Here is a 19,778-nt window from a genome sequence, read left to right as displayed (position 1 = left end):
ATCAAAATCAAAATCACTCACAGAGAGGAAAATCAAAAGGCAACAAAACTTTAAACTAAAGTCTCTCCGAATGGAGAAAGAGCTAACAAAGAAACAGAAAGAACAGGACAGAAACAAAAAACTCTCCTAAAAGATGGAGGCTAGACTCACTACAACTATGAACTATATGAACTAAAAATCACTCCAAAGGGAGGCAAACCAAGAAAGCAAATTACTCAAAAGACTATAAATGCTAAACTAAACTACAGAAGTTACAACAAAAAATCACTCTGACGAGGAAACAAGACTTACAAGTACAGACTGTGGCTGTGAGCTATGATGCAGGCTTTGGTGATCGGACATAAGACGAAACACTTCGGCACAGGACAAAGGGAGACGCAGACTATTTAAACACATGAGGGTAATGGGGAACAGGTGGACACAATCAGGAATCAGGGATGACGAACAGGTGACACAAGAGGAAGGGCAAGTGATCTGAAACGAGAGGAGAGTTAGACTTTCAAAATAAAACAGGAAATGACAAGACAATAACCCAAGACAGGACGACCTCACCGCAGTGTGACACTCTGGGCCTTTTTTGTCAGTATATCCCTCGATTTCAATTTTAAAAAAATGGTTAAATTAACCTCAAGAGAATCATATTAATAAATGAAAGGTTGTTGTGTTACCTGGCTATTACTGAGGGGTTTTAGCACATTTAACACATTTCTTAAATTTGTTTTATTTATTTTTTCATTTTAATATTATTAGCTATAGTAACATCTATGGTGTTACGTGGTGTTACTTTAAGAAAAAGGCAAAAAAGTCTTTTTTTCAGCAATAGAACTGTAGTATTATTATAAAATGAAAAACTCAACAAATATATATAGCGTAAATGTAAAGAAATATAGATTTGCAAGGTCAAACAAACAACAACCAATCAATCAAATCAAACCAGTAGAAATCTATTACTAATTCCAAAACAGAAAGTAAAAGTCTGTATACGAGAACATGTGTGTGTGTGTGTGTGTGTGTGTGTGTGTGTGTGTGTGTGTGTGTGTGTGTGTGTGTGTGTGTGTGTGTGTGTTTAGATACATGTATGGCAAAAAGTGACACTTTCAGTGTGTTCTTTGCGGAGATATTTCTTGCAATTGAAGCACAATATGTTTGTCTTTCTGTCTTTACTGTTTGGGCAGACCTGACACCTCTTTCCCTTAGAATCAGGTGGCCTGAGTGGGGTTGTAGTTGAGTCAGGGCTGGTTGATGTTGAGGCAGGACTGGCTGATTTGACTGTTATATGATATGTTCTTGGTTGCACCAATAGAATACTTCTGCCATTTGTGATTTTTTTGGTAAACACATTTTGCTTCTTATGGTAAATATTGCATCTTATCTTCACCAAACTTAGATGACTCTAAACAAAACCTGAGTTGGAGTTGTTTTTGGGTATCATTTACTACTTGTACCACTTGTCTGTAATTGGTAACCAAAGTTTTGAAGGTATAGCCTGATGCACTTAGTGGGCCGACTGAATTTGCAACCAGATTTAGAAACGTTGTACATATTGCACAAGTGTGCTGCATTTCATACAATTTACCCACAGAAGGCACTACAGTAACAGTAAAACATGATATCTCTACAATTCTGCTGACTTTATCAAAATGAAACTTGGTAAACAAGTTCTTCATGAGGAGGTACCTGATATATTGAAGCATGTGGCCATTGCTAAAACACCAACTTACTACTTATTGGTTGCTGTATCGGTTTCATGTCTATTTCATGGTAACAAAATTCAACAAGGTACTACATATGGGGATGCTGAAAAAGGTCTGTAGAATATGATTAAATTGTCATGTGCACTTGAGCATTAAGAATTAAATTTCACCTTTAGGTGGCACTAAAAATTTTTAGAGATTGGTGCTATAGTAGTAGCTTGCAGCTGGCAGGAGCTAGCCATAGCTGCGGCTTGGTCCACTTAGTTTACAGTCTCAGGGTGATGGACTTGGGATGAAACCCTCCATGCATTGTGAGAAGCTTCCTTGTCTTGATATCAGTGGTTTCTATCTCCTTCTCTGGCCAGCTGATCATACCAGCTTATCTGATGACTGGCAGTGCGTATGTATTGATTACCCAGACCTTGTTCTTTCCATTTAGCCAACACTTCAGGACCTGCCTTATTTGTTGTAGGTATTTGGCTGTGGCTGACTTCCTTCACTTTCTCCACAGCCCCATTGAGTTCCTGATGAAGGCTCTAGTGTCTTGATGATGTTAATGAATCACAAGCATTCCAGGATCCATGTGTGTGACATTGAGTCATAGGCTTTCTTATAGTCAATCCAGGCAGTGCACTTGCAGTCTTGCAGTCTTGGGTGACTGCTCTATCAATCAGTAGCTGGCTCCTCTGGTATTGATACCAATCCCTTTCTGGACCCCACTCATCTTAACTGCTATGATGCCTGAGAGGAGATTCCATGTTGGGCCGAGGCAGGTTAATGGCCCTTCAAGATCAGGACTGTCCTTGGGTCAGCCATTTTCCATTCATCAGTAGTTGATTCACATGTACTGCCAGGCGCTCATGGAGTGTAGTTTGCTTCTTTAGCCAGTTGGTGTGGGTCATATCCAGGCCCAGTGCTGTCCAGCTCTTCATATCTGACACTCTGTCTGTCACTGTGATGTTTACTGGTTCTTATTCTGGGAGATTGCTGTGGTCTGTTCTTAGATCCACTGTCTACTGAGCATCAGTGTTATGTGATGCCTCTTTTTCCCATATGTTCTTAAAGTACCTAGTTCAGTCTCAGCTCTGGTAAGGAGAGTTGGTGGTACTTCCCTTTCTTTCCCAGAGAGTTGACTAATTTTTGTCCATGTTGCCTTGATCTTGGCCTCTGGCGTCCTTCTCCTCGTGGCTGTTCATGCTGTTCATCTTACATCTTGCACATACAAACTTATAGCCAAGCATCTCTAAAATCACTGTTGCTGTGGTATACATTAGCTGATTAATCTCTGTATTGCAGAGTCTGTAATTGTCCTAGTAGGGACCATGCAGATGCAGTGCAGTTTCAATTTTAGCCACTGAGCTATCCAGCCACTATATAAATATAAATGTACCATGCAGATGTGCAGTTTCAGTGTAGAATACTTTCCCCACATGAAGATGCTGTCAGCATCTTGGCATGCTGTGATCTAGGCACTATCATAACTGCCATCTTTATCTTGAATGGAAAAGGCTTTACCATCATTTAACTGAAATTGTTAAAGTTCCCTTTCAGACGTGCTATAAGTCATATGTTTGGGGGGTTTTTCCCACAAAAATGACAAATTATTTGAAAAATCTAGTGATCTGGATTACAGACTACAGGAGCACCGCAGGGGACCGTGCTCTCTCCAGTCCTGTTCACCCCGTACACATCAGACTTCCAATACAACTCAGAGTCTGCCATGTGCAAAAGTTCGCAGACAACACTGCTATTGTGGGCTGTATGAGGAACAGATAGGAAGAGGAGTACAGGACACTGATCCAGGACTTTGTCACATGGTGCGACTCCAACCACCTGCACCTCAACACCATCAAGACCAGGGAGATGGTGGTGGACTTCAGGAGGCCCAGGCCTCATCTGGAGCCTGTGACCATCAAAGGGGACTGTGTGGAGATTGTACGGACCTACAAATACCTGGGAGTGCAGCTTGGTGACCAATCCATTTTGGGTTGGACTGCCAACACAGATGCTCTGTGCAGGAGAGGACAGAGCCAACTGTACTTCCTCAGAAGGCTGGCATCCTTCAACATCTGCAAAAAGATGCTGCAGATGTTCTACCAGACTGTGGTAGCAAGTGCCCACTTCTATGCAGCAGTGTGCTGGGGAGACAGCATCAAAAAGAGGGATGCTACACGTCTGGACAAACTGGTGAGGAAGGTGGTCTCTGTTGTGGGCACAGAGCTGGACAGCCTGACATCTGTGGCAGAGCGACGGGTGTTGAGCAGGCTCCTGTCAATCATGGACAATCCACTGCATCCGCTGCACAGTGTCATTTCCAGGCAGAGGAGCAGCTTCAGTGACAGACTGCTGTCACTGTCCTGCTCCACTGACAGACTGAGGAAGTTGTTCCTCTCCCACGCCATGTGGCTCAATGTTCTGAATGGAATCTGTACAACACTCTGTTCAACATGCACCTTAACTTGCACTGGACATTTAAACTCTGGACATCTCATTTAAACACTTGACATTTAAACTTGCTTTCTGTTGCACTGGACACTTTTACTTTTACTTCTGTTTGGACATTTTTACCTTTAATTCTGTTTGCACTGGACATCTTTACTTTTAATTCTGTTTGCACTGGACATCTGTACTTTGACTGTACTTTTTTTCTATCTATCTATCTATCTATCTATCTATCTATCTATCTATCTATCTATCTATCTATCTATCTATCTATCTATCTATCTATCTATCTAATCCTCTCCTCTCCATCATTGAACAACACAGACACAAGATGCCTCCTATTTCACTGAGAAGTCTGTTCTGTGTATGTTCCACATCACACTTTGTAAGTTGCATGCTTTATGAAGACTGGCTTCCACACTAGTAGTGATATCTCAAAAATACATCAAACAAACATGTCTTAAGGTAAACACAGAAATTTCCTTCAACCTTCTCCAGCAGATGAATTTGATAACAGCCCTCATGTCAAAAGCTGTCCATTAGGACAGTTTCAGGCTGAGTTGGTAGTTTCAGGAAAATAGGTAATGTTGCCATCTAGTGTTGTTTGTTTTATGCAGGAGTTTGGTTTTCACCCTCTGACCACCTGTCTCACCTGAACACTGAAGAGCTACAGATAAAAAAATAAGAAAATTACGTGTATGTGATGCTTATACTGATGCTCCTCAGTAAAACCTCAGCTGAACTGAGGACAGCTTGTTACAGCCCTAGCAACCTACCCCTGACCTTACCCCTATGCCCCGGTAATGGTAAGTCATGGCTACTAATTTGCGCACCGCCCTCTATCATGATCAGATCATGATTAATCCCATGCAACAAGCCCTCTCTCTTTCTTATTTAGCTGACACAACAAAGATTACAGCAGACACTTCCTCATGCTGATGGCTTCATATGAACATAACACAATGATGATGACAATAATCAAACTGACTGTTCTGTATAAACACACTTGAAAAGAATCTGTGTGTGACATAAACCGCAACTCATTCTATGTAGTCCATCAAAGAGCTAAAGTTATGAAGGTTATTTCATGAGTACAGTAGCAGTCAGTATTAATACATTTACATTCTTGCAGGTCAAGGAGTAGTATGTTTTCAGTCTAGAAATATGGTGACAATTAAATGCTGTGATGTCAACTGCAGGACCTCAAGCTAACCTTACTCCTTAATGGTTGCAAAGGATCATTGTGTTTTAATTTCTTGCTATTGAGTGGTTTGATAGTTAATATGTGACAGTTGTTTTGTATTGATAGAGTCTTCAAAGAGTTTGTTGCTGACTCTTGATGTGATCCCTCCAGTCTCCCGTGCTAAAGACCCAGACAATCACCATCTCTGATGTCACAAACTCCCTGAGAGGAAGTGTGACCTACAAGGACATACCCTTAGTTCACACTGAGACCAAGACCATCACATATGAGTCAGCACAGGTGAGGGAAATTCTGGGAACTGCACACAAAAAAGAACATTTCACAAAGTATCTGTAGGTCTTGATAAAATACAATTATGGGTCTTAATTGTCTCACCTTGTATGCAATGGGATATTTTTAATGCTGGACTAGTACATACACTACTCATAAAAAGTTAGGGATATTCGACTTTCGGGTGAAATTTAAGGATGAACTTAAAATGCACTATAATCTTTACAGGTGAACTTAATATGACCTTGTCTAAACTTTTGAATGCACATGTCCAACTGTTGAATGCACATGTACTTTCCAGTACTTTTTGCACAACATGCTGATCTCTAACAAGGAGCTGAACGGCAAAATTCACAACAGGTGTTGCATCCATGAATCAACCATTTCCTGGTTCAATTAGAATTGGTATTTAAACAGTCCTCTTCATCATGCTGTTCACATTTTGACATAGTGAGACCAAGACGACACTGAACAATTGATCAACAGTACTGTACCTCGCCATTGCCAGGCTTCAAAGGATGTTCTCAGAGGGAAGTGGCCACTGAGCTTAGAGTGTCACAGAGTGTCATCAGCAGGTTGCAACAGAGATACAGAGAGATGGGAAGAGTCACAGAAAGGCATAGAAGTGGACACGCTTTGGCCACATCCCACACCGATGACCACTTCACCACTAATGATGTTGGAGATGTCAAGGAGAGCGCTATGCATCTGCCACTGTTGTCATCAGACAAGCCTTTGGTGGTAGTGGTGTTACAGTGTGGGCAGGTGTGTCTAGTCAATACAGAACTGCTCTACACTTTGTGAATGGTACAGTGACAAGCCCATACTACCTGAATAACATCATTAATCCAGTAATTGTGCCCCTGTATGAACAACACAGGCCTAATTTTATCTTCATGGACGACAATGCTCCAGCTCATCAAGGGTGCATCATTAGCGAATGACTGCTGGAGACTGGAGTACCTCAAATGGAGTGGCCTGCATTTTCTCCAGACCTGAATCCCATAGAAAACCTGTGGGATCAGCTGAGTTTCTGTTTAGAGGCTGAACCCCAGAACCTCAATGACCTGAGGAGCCGCCCTTCAAGAAGAGTGGGATGCCATGCCTCAGCAGACAATAAGGCAACTTGTGAACAGCATGAGATGTTGCTGCCAAGCTGTAGTTGATGCTCAAGTGCACATGACAAGTTATTGAGACATTGACATTTTTTGTTGTGGTGTACCCACCACTATTGTTGGCTTTTGTTTCAATTAAGTGTTTGAGATGAAGAAATCACCATTGCATACTTTTACTTAAATGCCCTACTTTCGTGATATAATATCACTGTAGCATGAACTTTTTACATAAATTTCACCTGAATGCCAAATATCCCTAACTTTTTGTGAGTAGTGAATGTTGACATACAAGGTATATTCACTATAGAGGACTGGTCCATTGTGAAATTTTGGCCCTTGTCTGACCTCTGTCAATATGTTGAAATCAGGCTAAACTCACAAGGCAAGGACACTGCACTTTTTTCATCCATGGCACATTTCAAGTTAGTATAAATGGTCATAGCATGTCCAAAGATTAACCCATTCTTGGGCCCCGAGGCTATAGTTGGAATGCTGTTGGCAGCTGTTGCTCAGAGGGTAGAGTAGGTCAATCACTAAGTGTTTGGTTTGGTCCCCAGCTCCTCCTATTCACGTCAAAGTGTATTTGGGCAAGACACTGAACCACAAATTGCACCTCACATTGCAGCTCACTGCCATCGGTGTGTGACTGTGAATGGGTGAATGAGGGGCAAATTGTAAAATGCTTTGGATAAACGAGCTAAATAAAGCCATTTACCATTTTACCATTTACAGTAAAGCTGGAGCCTTTCGGTGTCCTGAAGTTCAGGAGACTAGCTCTCTTGCCCTATTTGCCCAGTTGGTATCTAATTCCCCATTAACTTTTCAGTACTAATACTGATACAGTACCTGAGTGCCATTACCAAAAAAAGTACATTTTTTTGATACTTTGAGAAATATAAATGTGTTTTTCTGCAAAAGCCAAATTTCTTAAATATTCAAGAAGTCTAAATACAAGAACTTAATCTGAATGAAATGGCCTGTAGTTGCAAACTTTTGAATTAAATCAGAAAATCGAAGTTATAAGAGATAATTGAGTATGTTTAAATGGATTCATTTGAGGTTCTTGTGTAACATTTCAAAGGTGTCTCTCCTACAGCCGGTGGACAGCCTAGCAGAGAGGGACTCAGGAGTGCTGCTGAGTGCCCAGACCATCACTTCGGAGACCATCAGCACCACCACCACAACCCAGATCACAAAGGTCTGCTCACTTTACAAACATCCCCACAGTCAGTCAATACAAATCAATACAAAAATTAATTACCACACTGTCATGGATGCCTACTTTCAGTCACTTGTGCCACTCTTATTGATCTTTCACAACATACTACACTGAAAAAAATTTGGAGTGGGAAATCCTGGGAAAGTTTTTGCACTTCGAAATTGTAAGTAAATTCGACAAGGGCAATCATCAGGTAAACTTTACTTGCGGATATAAGTTTCTTTTACTAGCAAACCTCAGATAATTTACTGATGATTATTAATATGGTCATTGAATTTTACACTTTCCTTCTTTCTAAGTTTTACTTAGAAATCTCCCCTGAAATCAATGGCTTTTCAAGATAATTTTTGAATACTTTTTCTAACTTTTATTTATGGACTATATTTAAGCAACATTTACACAAAATTTTACATAATTTTTCTGCAGTTTAAATTGCATTAATTTGTTCTTAATGTTTTTGTTAACGAGACAATGAATTAAAAAATGGGGCAAATGTTTAATTTAATCTAACCTTTTTTTCTTTAAAGTGAAAAAATATTTTTTTCAATAAAACTTTTCCAGCAAGTTTGCATGGCAAAACAACAACAAGGTATAGTTCACCCTAAGATGAAATTTTTGTTATTATTTACTCACCCCTTTGTCGATAGGATTGGTGAAGTTTTGTTAACATCCGTGTTCTTCTGTGAGTTTGAGAGATGTTTTTTCCAGTCAACTACAGTGAGCAGCAAATACGGCAAAGCCAAAATACAATTTTGTGATGTTTTTTTTTTTTTTTTTTTTTCCAAAACATCTAGGAATGTGTAAGCTGCAGGACACTTGGATTACTTCAGATGAGCAGTATGGAGACATTTTTATGATTCATGACATATTTTTTGGATGTTTAAACCCAAGTTGCCGTTCACTGCAGTTTTGTGAGAAACAAACATCTCGGAAACTCCCAGAAGAGCATGAATGTTGACAAAACTTCAGTCCTTCTATTAGTATTGAGGCGTGTAAATGATGACAGAAATTTCATCTCAGGGTGCCTAAAATGGGTCTGAGGTAGCTTGTTAAAGGCACAAGGACAAGTTCAAGAACTGTTTGCAAAGGGCATACGTAGCCTGAAGAGCAGGAGAACTTTCCCGGTGGAGGCTGTAAAATACAAAAAATCTAATCATTAATGCATCATACTCAAAATTACTTTAATGCCAGGGATAATGGAGAAGCAGCATTTTTTGGGCTATATTTGTATCACTAGATTAGATATAACATCAGATCATCCTTTCAACTTTTGTATATATCACATTTTATGCGGCACAACACATAACTTCAAAATTCAAAATATATATTCTGTGATGATGGTAAACCTCTTACAACTTATGAAGTGCACTACACAATTTTTTTTTTTTACCTGAATAGCCAGATGGCTTTGCTTGTGACACAGCTTGCTGTAGTTGCTGCTTGAGAGGGCAGAAAGTTGTTGCTTTGGGCTTAAGGACAAAAACTCAATGACAAAATAATACATTAAAACTACACAATACTACAAGAAATACTACATTAAAACTACAGAATCATGTAACCAAGATAAACTGTACCACTGTTAAACCAATGTATTTTTGATAATATGCTGTCAAAATATTTAAAAATAGCGCTCTGATTTAAAAAAAATACACATCTTTCATACAGAATCGGAACCATTACCAAATATGTTCAATCTATATCAAGAAAATAATAATGCAGAATAATGCAGAATCAAAATTTAAACAGTGTAAACGGAATCAGAATAGAGAACAATGAGGCTTCATATCCAAAGATATGAAAGAGACATATAAAAAGAGGTTAGCTGGTTAGCTAGCAGCCCCTCCTCCTGCTGTCTCTCTCCCGTGCAGGCGGATGTACACACACACAAACACCAGTGCATGGACAGGTCCCGCTGGACCGCTAATAAGGTTCATGTGCAATGGCTATGAAACCTTTGAATATTCTGTGAAAATACATAGTAAAACTTACTGTTCCCATACAGTTTATTTATTACATGAATGACATATACAGTTTTTACTTGAATAATTCCAGTTCTCACTCATACTTATAATTAGAAAGTAAAAATTGTGACAGTTAACCTAATAGATACTACTATAGTACACAACAAAATCTTTTTTTCAGTGTATTTAAGTGCCTGCTGAAGAGTGACTAAGGAGACTGTAAGCGGCAAAAAAACAAATTTTTGTCTCCCTCTGACATCAACAGAATGTCAAAGTCGTGCCCACTCCACACTGAAAAAATGTTTTGTTGAATGAACATAATATTCATATGTCAAGTGGATGCACAAAATAATTTTATCGAAGATAGATATTTTTATTATTTTGACTGAACTAATAATATTTAAGTAAATTCAAATAAATTACATTATATTACTCCTCAAATATTTTGAGTAGATTTTACTCAAATTCTCCTTACTATTTTTATTAAGTTGATTCTAATGAAATTTTTTATAGCTGTCATACATCACACAGAATCACAAAATGGTTTTAGACAACCAACTTTAATATAATACAAATACTTCTTAACATCTCACATCAGAGCAGTCTAATGACCCAAAACTATTTTTCTAAGATGAACAGTGCATAGATAGCAACGCTGTTAACTTTAACAGATACATTAATCTGTTTGCAAATAAAAAAACATGTTGCTCTGATTGTGTAAAAAGCCATTAATAAAGAATAAACAGGCAATGTTTGCTCTCAAGATGTACAATACTTCTTATAAGACAAGAACCTGTGAAGCCTTACCTTTTAATAGCCTCTACTAAAGAGATCAAAAACAAGAAAGCAGAAACCCGCTGTTCAGATACTGTCAACCATAATCATAACTATAAGGATGGAATGAACAATATAAACTCTGTCACTTTTGTGTAGTGTCCTGACCAGAAACTAGGCAGCAGAATAGTTCTTTCCCTGTTACATGTAAAGTGGTGGTTACCCTTTATAGAGCTTACTTAACAGCTTTTTTGCAAAAAATATACCTATACCTTTAATTGAGAACATTACCAGGAGAAAAAAAAAAAAGTTTCAGCAACATTCAAAACCCAAACCATACAGAGTGGGCCTCATCTGGAAAACAAACACGGGTTGCCTGACTCTGAAATGACAATATTATCGAAAGGCAATGTTTCATTGAGGCAATTGAACTGATAATAAAACAAGTGGCTCTGTTGAATATCATAAGTGAATATCCTGTCACTCTTTTGGATGTTGGCCTGAAACAGACAAGAGGCGATCCATCATTACTGCCCTAACACATATAACTACAAGTAAGTTAGTTTGTTTGTTGTAATGTCCTCACCACTGACTGCGTGAATACTTCTGTCCTGTACAAAAGCATTTCTCATCTGTGTGGAACACTTAGTAATGCTATATTTGAGATCACATTAACCATTCATTCCACAATTCACAAAAACAAGAAAGCATCACATACACTACATAACTGTGGCTGAGGAATTTCAACAGTCCAACAGTGATTTTGTTCTTTAGTCCAAGGACTTTGGGGGAAAGCTTTTCCCCATCCATTCCCATGAGAACTTTTTGAATGAATTCGTAATAGTGTCTCAGTTCCTTGGGGTAGACCAGGTTCAGTGCGTAGATCACTCCAAGCATCACTGCGCAAGCCTTCCAATGTCATCATAATGTCCAGGATCTCCAATCTCCTTGCCGATGACGTAAATGCCCATGGCCCACTTCTGCATGTCTGTTAGAATGGCATTTCCTTTGATGATGGAGAAAAGGGAAACATTAAAATGGTTTGCCACTAATAAACATTATTTTTACCATACATTGTACATCTGCACGACAAATATTTTCAAATTTCAATCAGGGCACTGTCCATTTTTGCATCAAGTGTTTTATGGGCACTGTGTGTTCCAAGGTGTTTTGTGCTTCGACTCTATGCCTGGCTCTATCATATAAGCAACAGGAACAAAACATTTTACTATACTGAATTTGACAGGTAAAGCAGCACTAGAAACTAGAGTTGTCCTGATCTGATCACGTGACTGCAGACTCGATCGGATCGGACATTATGTCCCGATCAAGTATCGGATAAATAATATATACATATGTATATTTATTGTTATTTTTAATCACATTTACAATATATGGGCTAGTGATTAAAAATAAATGAGAATAAAATAGTATTTATTAACTACCAACATTTACAGGCTGGGTCTGTGTCTGTGACAGATGCCACTGAAGCGCGCATGCGCGGAACACGGCAGCACGCAGCAGTTTGTTTTGAAGCTGAGGTGCATGATATGCTGCTACTATGTCTGCTGTGTGGAAATATTTGTGAACGACGAGAACAATTGCGCTGGCTCGAACGTTAGTTGGTAAGCATGGCAACAGAAACTCAGAACATACGTTAACATATGTTGTTTCACAGTTTATTTATCACAACGGCAAAACAGTAGAGGACACACACAAGAGGTGAGACGTGCACTTGCCCTCTGAAATGATACTTTGTATCATGTAGCATAGCGTTAAGCAATCATCTCACTGATTAGGCCTATTATAACAGCTGCAGCCTACTCAGCTGAAGGTTCTGTGACCAGAGCCGGTTACCTTGGCAACGCGTCACAACGAGAGATATTAAATAGTCCACTCAGCCACTTCTTGTGAAAAACTTGCAATTTTAATGAAAAAACTAAACAAAAACAACGTTAATGTTTTAATAATTTATTTAACATTTATTTCTTTCATAAGTGACCATGGTATAAGCGGGATAAGCAATAAGCAATAAGTGAGATCGGTCGCAAACTGGATGCGATTCTTGATCAAAATCGCTAGCTGGTTGCGAATTCTGAACTCCTTCACAGGGTGGATTCCAACTTGGAGAAGTTGTCAGCTCAGCTCGGATCAAATTGACCACCGAATTTGGATATATTTGAATTACAGCCACCGGGAGACTCAGCAAGACTCAAGGCAGCAATAAATATTTTGTTAATTAAGTTTAAAGACACACCACTATTAGTGGGAGGTGACTTTAATCTAGTGAGCAATGCAGTGTTGGATCGCTCAAGTTCTCCTTTACCAACTGATAAATCTCTCTCCCGAGCCTTTAAAGAACTACTGCAGACACACTCTATAACTGATGTGTGGCGCCTTCTCAACATAAATGCAAGAGAATATACATTTTATTCAAAGAGGCATAACTCTTATTCCCGTATTGACTATCTCCTTATGTCAAATGATCTATTGGAAAATGTTTTAGACTCTACAATTTATAGCTTCCTCCTCTCAGATCATGCTCCTATTTCAGTAACATTCTATCCTTCCAGTGAAAAGAAATCAAAGCATAAACAGTGGAGTTTTAAGAACTCTCTTTTAAGAGATGATGCATTTGTTAGGCTGATTAAGAAATATATTAAAGAATTTGTGGAAATTAATATGAATCCATCAACCCCTATTTCAATAGTTTGGGAAGCATTTAAAGTAACCTGTAGGGGCTGGATTATTAGCTATGCATCATATAAAAATAAGGAGAAACAGAGGAGGAAAACTGAATTGCTATCTAAACTTAAAGATCTTGAGTCGAAACATATGAGGGATCCAATGAACACTTCTTTAAATGTTATCTGGAACCAGGTGCGGGGGGTGCTTGTTTTCTTCACAAAGGATGTTTTAAAGGTCCCTAAAAATTGGCAAAGATCCCTGTATTCCTTTTCCAGGGTGCTCTATGTTTTGTTTACTCTGAAATCAGTCATGCATTGTAAACCCCCCCCCACCCCACCCCCCGCAATACGTTGTGACATATCAATGTTTTGTGGTTGTTATCGTTGTTGTGTGGCTTGTTCTGTTTGTTTTTTGTCTGGTATTATTGTTAAAATATAAATTAAAAAAAAAAAAAAAAAAAAAGAAAGACTCAAGGCAGACGAAAATGTCACTGTTGGCCTAACCTAAACAAATTGTTATCTTCATTGGCTCCCCGAGATAACTGGCCTTCTCAAGGTGGGCATCTCTCCACTCTCCTGGATGTTATGCAGACAGCACGCTCTGGCCCTATCTCCTCCCCCAAACATCCTCTACTCCCGTGAACTTTGTTTCTGGATCAGAACTCTCCAAGGTCGTCTCCATGGCTACGGCTGTGTCTTCGTCATCAGTCATCAGACGGAAGAGACAATGGGTTGGGACTGAGCAGAGATGATGTACATGGGCTTACACATACACACACACGAAGACACATATAACACACACACCCCCCTCAAACTCAGCGCCTTCGTGGCTCCCTCCCCCCTCCTTTCCTTGTCGTAGTATAGCAGGGAGGGTTGCTGCGAGGCGCCGTAATGTGGCTGCGTGCATGCCCCCTCTGTGTCTGTGCTGCAAACCCCCCCCCCCCCCCGAAAACCCTCACCCGCTCCCACATGTGCAAGTCTTTGAGTTTTGTTGTAATGTCTTATTATGTTACTTGTGTGCTGCGGTGTTTTTTTCCTAATCCCACACTTTGCCCCCCCCCCCCCCCCCCCCCCCCCCCCCCCCCCACACACACACACACACACACACACACACACACACACACACACACACATACATACACACACAGGAGTCTAGTTTGGGATTTGCTTTTTTTGCCTCTTCCTCCCTCTTGTTCTCCTTTTTCTTATCTAAGTAAACGGGGTGCTGATCGCTGGATTGTGCAGACCCACAGTTCTCCTGTTCCTGTACTCCCCATGTTATGTGTCATTGTTTTTTTCATGTTTCTTGGACGGGATGTAACTGAAATGAAATTTCCCCTCCGGGGGACTAATAAAGGCTTTCTGATTCTGATTCTGATTCTGATAATGCCCTTCGAGGTGTCCATTATCAGAAATGAAAGCGAAGTCCATTCATTCGTGTCAGACGGTTCACGTCTCCGCGTTGTCCATTCATTTCTGATAATGGACACCTCGTCGGGCATTATCCCTTACTTAATGTTGCACTATTCCTAATGTGAAGAAAATTTTATTTTAGTTCTGTGTTCTGTTCTGACTTGAGACTGTAATTCAAGCTACCTCATAGAAGTTGACAATACACTGCACTGCATGCATGCACAACTGTGCATAAGCAGGGGCGGACTGGGACAAAAAATCGGCCCTGGCATTTTGGATCAGACCGGCCCACCACATTTGATAAACACACCTTTTCGGTCTTTTCTGTCTCTTGAATGTGTATACCAATTGTGCAACTCTTTAAAACCTTAAGCCATGCAATGAGTTAACAGGAATCAGTGAAAATGGACACATTAATTACTTCCAAAAAGTCTAATTTATTAACACTACAAAAACGTATACTCCACCACTCCATGACAGTAATAGATCTTTAAGCAGAATTCATCCTATTGGGTGTACCTATGTGTTTCAGGGAGGAAGAAAAAAGAATAGAGATGAGAAATGATGGATCAGATGTTAACTCTCCCAAGAGTAGTACTCAATAAATTGTGAAGTGACCCAGTCCAAAAGGATGAATGTAGCTGAACTCCTGAATGAACTTTGAACTCTGTGTATGTTTGTATGAGAGAGAAAGAGAAAGAGAGATTTAATTATTGGTCAATCTTCAAGATAAAAATAGCAGTGTAGAAACTGAAAACTTAACAAGGATGATGACACGTGAATGAGTGAGAGGGCTACACACAAAATGTCTTAAAAAAAAACTTACTTATACAGGTATTACAAACTAACTGGAATACAAACTAACCTGGCCATAGAACATTAGCCAAATATATGTTATTGACATTTTATTATTGTCAAGTGTTCTGATAGCAGTCCATCTTACTGCAGGTTTTACTGCATGTCCCTGTGCAATGTCGCCACCACCACCACTGTCATCAGCCACGGGAGCTGATGAAGGCCCTGCCTTTTTGTGCATTTTGCAAATGCCCGGTATGCCAGATGGTCAGTCCGTCCCTGTGCATAAGTGTTACATGTTAATATAAGAGCCATTGGTAAAAAAAAAAAAAAATAAATAAAAAATAAGGAACATCCTGGATCTTATTCTTTGCTCTTAGTTCGTTTCATAATGTTTTATAGAAGTATCGGATCGGGATTCGGTATCCGCAGATACTCAAAATCAAATGGCTCGGACTCGGTAGCAAAAAAATGTGATCGGGACATCCCTACTAGAAACATCACTACATGTCAAATATTCTATAATGGTGCATTGTACTTTTCAACCCACAGTTATACAATAATTATAACCTTATTCCTTTGGTTACAAAATACTTGTGGTGTGGTTACAATATGTGACATGTATGGATGCATAGGATGAAAGCGCTGTGCTAAGCATTGTCAGAAATCTTGCTCAGTGCAGGTGGTGTACATTAACTGTCCCACCACAGAAAACAGGGCTGGTTTAGCTACCATATAATGTAAACATGTAAAATATTTCTTTGGAAATGTGTCTTACGGTAATGATCCATGCTTTACTGAATGAGAATATATTAAAGCACACATATAGACAACAATGAATGAACAGTTACCTCTTATAAGATTTGCAGATGTTTGGCTAGTTTCTGGCCAGTGACATCTCCCCTCTTCTGGAAAACTGATGTCAGCTGAGGCTGAAGATTGTCCATCCGTGCCATGAAGGTCGTCTCAAGTGGGTGTGTTGTAATTCGCTGATATTCAGCATTAATCTGTTGCACATAAAAAAAGTGGCGGGAGACAAAGAACAGTGCTCAGTTATTTACGTAATGGTGATTCTTGTAATACACATAGTGAAATCATAACACATAGTGAAAATGCACAATGAAAAGAGGCACACTGGAGGGAAGCAAGCATGTATTTACCTCATTAATATGAAAAAGTGCAGGCCACCTCACTTTATTCTCTCCAGCACCTGGTGTTCTATGCACCACTTCTTTTCTTTGGTAGGAGAAAGTTTTAGACATCTTCTCTCTTACATCTGATGCCCCATTTCTTTGTCTGACATCGTTCAAAAGTTCAACTCTCAAGTTTTCCAGACTGTCATCTGTTTCGCCAGTGGGGTGTGAAGGACAATAGTTGACCTCTGCCTTTTTAGCTTTCTTTACATTTTTGGCTGGGAAGCAGTCCTCTCTTGATTTATTTTTCAATGCATTAACAGTCACTTCAAGACATCCAATATTCCGTACCTACAATAAACAACACTAAACATTATCTCTCTCTCTCTCTCTGTCACACACACACACACACACACACACACACACACACACACACACACACACACCTGCACTAAGAATTGCTGAATTTAATTAATGTTTTTATTTGGACGAATTTATGTGTCATTTATCAGATCAGACCCCCGTTCCCACCCAAACCCCCACCTCCGCCACCGCCACCAAAATGTCACTCTGAACTCAGTTCAAAACTTGAGAGCCCTGCACACCACTCAAGTCCCTTAACTGAGTCAAAGTCCGATCAAGTCAAATTAAACTTAACTCACCATTTCCGATAGTCTGCCTGGAGTCGAGTTGATTTGTGTTTAACCACATGGACAATCTAATATCAGGAGCATTAACAAGCTAACACATCCACACGTGGCTAGCTAATTAAATAGGTCCATAGCTGTAACTACTTGATTGTAAATCAAAACATTTGAAAAAGTAAATAGGGTTTACACCGTGGTGAAAGTTAAACTACGACATATCAATGATTATTAAAGACTTACTTATTCAGCCTATAATGAGAGCAACGTGCACCTGCAGGGTGTCCAGACTCCAGAGTGAGTTACTGACGTGCGCCCCAAGATCCTAAAATGGCAGCATGTGCTTGCACATGCGCAAAGTCCAAAATCAAAACTGGATGGTATGCGCAATTTTGATTAACTTAATTTTTCGAGCTACATTTAATTAAATAAAATATGATTTGACAATATATGTTGAAATTACTTATATTTTATAAGTGGAGTTAAATAACACAACTATTAAAACTGTAACATTTACTAGGAGTTAAAATCAGGTATACCTGGCTACTGTTTGTTCCATTGGTCTCAATTGCATCTGATCTGATCATCTGCTACTGCTCTTCTCATGTTAACAACTGTATACAGATCTTGGTATTTTCAGTTCATTTACATCAATGGACAGACAGAAACTAATTAATAATTTAGGGATGAGGTTTGTCATTCATTGTATATTCACGTATGTGCACACATACAAGGAATTGTTTTCGTAGCTCTCAGTGTATTTACACACAGTTCCAAGAACAATTTGCAGGAAGATAGACATAGGCATACAGTTAAAAACAGGGAGCTGTATAAAAATAAACAGAGCTATTATGCAGTATCGCTTTTCTACTTCTGAAAAATTGGATGATATATAAGGCATAATTACAACCCTGTGTACTAACACAGTTAGGTAACAAGTGGCATGTTACAGAGGAAAGGGGCCTTTCTGTTTGGAGTTTGCATGTTCTCCCCGTGCTCTCCTGGGGTATCCTCCATAAAAAAACCCCAACTGAAAACATGCAAGAAGATCAGCTCGGCTGGCAGCCCACCATTCCTGGCCTGCCGCGGAGGAAGGGCTTGCGGGGATGGGCTAAAAGCGGAGAAAATAATTTCACTTAAGCAGGGCGTGTGCAGTTTCCCCTGTAACTCTGCATGTTATGTTGTGATTAATAAAGTGATGTCTTCTTCTTCTTCTTCTTCTTCTTCTTCTTCTTCTTCTTCTTCTTCTTCTTCTTCTTCTTATAATCTTGTCAGTGTAATTTAATAAAACCACCAGAGGAATACTGTTCATCTCTGCAGTATGTTTCATCATGACATGCTGCCAGTCTACTTAGTTGTTTTTATTTAAATGCATGTACGCTTGCAAAATCTGAAATAAGATGCAATGCAGTTTATGCATGTCTTGCATACCTCCATGTTCCATTGTGTATACTCCAAGGAAGTGACACCAGACTTGTCTTACAGGGTGATGAACCTACAAGTCTTGCCTGGCTTCCTTGCCATTGTGGATTATTTTGTCATCCAAAATTCTACAGATATAGATGGATTTTGGTTATGCATGTTTTCCCTAGCTTGTATTTTAGCTTGTTTGATGTTTCTGTTGTAGACAGTGAAAGGAGGGATCTCTGAGACTCGCATTGAGAAGAGAATTGTCATCACTGGAGACACTGAAATTGATCATGATAAGGTGAGAAAATGGTGGAAGAAGAGTTTCTGATGCACAAAAAACGTGATAATGTTGATAATGTTGTTATCCTCAAAGTTCTGCAGTAAGCACGTGGTTTAATCATGTTCCCACAGATTCCTGCCTGAAATGCATTATGTACCTGATAGGTGAAGCTGGAGTTATTTGTATTCTTAATTTGCCTTTTAGACCAATTGTGTTCAAATTTGTTCTGCATGAAGGTCATTGATTATGGTCTACTTAACAAGCCTAACTGTTGTTCTTCATTCACTCTTCAGGCTTTGGCTCAGGCCATTAAAGAGGCAAAAGAGCAGCACCCAGACATGTCTGTTACCAAAGTGGTTGTACACCAGGAAACAGAGATCGCTCCAGAATAAGACAGACTGATCCTTTGGGAGGTTAGTGTCCAACCTGAATGCACTGTCAACCACCCCTAACCAGCCATTCTCTGGTCTGACTGGAACTTACTTACCGTAAAAGGATAATATACCAAGGCCTAAAGTCCAGAATAAGGAGAAAATAGCACCATTCAGAAAATTGGAACTATGAAAAGTGAATCTTAAGCCAGCATTGTCTCATAAAAGGAATATGTGTCCCCTAACCTCCCTACTCCACCCTACTATTTTTGATCTAGGTTTAATAACAGCGAAGAGTCAATGACAGAACTTGGTGGCATTTGTAATTTTGGATGAAATGTCTAATTCAAAAGAGTTGGAGGACAT

General features: G+C 39.4%; 1 protein-coding gene across 9 annotated transcripts in view; it reads left to right on the top strand.

The window, feature by feature from the left end:
- epb41a (erythrocyte membrane protein band 4.1a) overlaps positions 1–19,778 on the top strand; it is a 129,669-nt gene that overhangs the window by 87,498 nt on the left and 22,393 nt on the right. For 5 of the 9 annotated variants that reach the window (XM_070985284.1, XM_070985281.1, XM_070985279.1 and 2 more), the window contains 4 exons: positions 5,491–5,619; positions 7,807–7,923; positions 18,979–19,059; positions 19,335–19,454. In XM_070985284.1, the coding sequence (XP_070841385.1) occupies positions 5,491–5,619; positions 7,807–7,923; positions 18,979–19,059; positions 19,335–19,433 (426 nt within the window). In that variant the 3' untranslated portion in view covers positions 19,434–19,454. The remainder of the gene's footprint in view (positions 1–5,490; positions 5,620–7,806; positions 7,924–18,978; positions 19,060–19,334; positions 19,455–19,778) is intronic. The other 4 variants (XM_070985278.1, XM_070985277.1, XM_070985283.1 and 1 more) reach the window with 3 other exon arrangements.

The sequence above is a fragment of the Chaetodon trifascialis genome, chromosome 17, assembly GCF_039877785.1.
Source record: "Chaetodon trifascialis isolate fChaTrf1 chromosome 17, fChaTrf1.hap1, whole genome shotgun sequence".
Lineage (NCBI taxonomy): Eukaryota > Metazoa > Chordata > Actinopteri > Chaetodontiformes > Chaetodontidae > Chaetodon > Chaetodon trifascialis.
The sequence above is the reverse complement of the archived record's forward strand: the minus strand, read 5'-3'. Positions and strand labels throughout refer to the sequence as shown.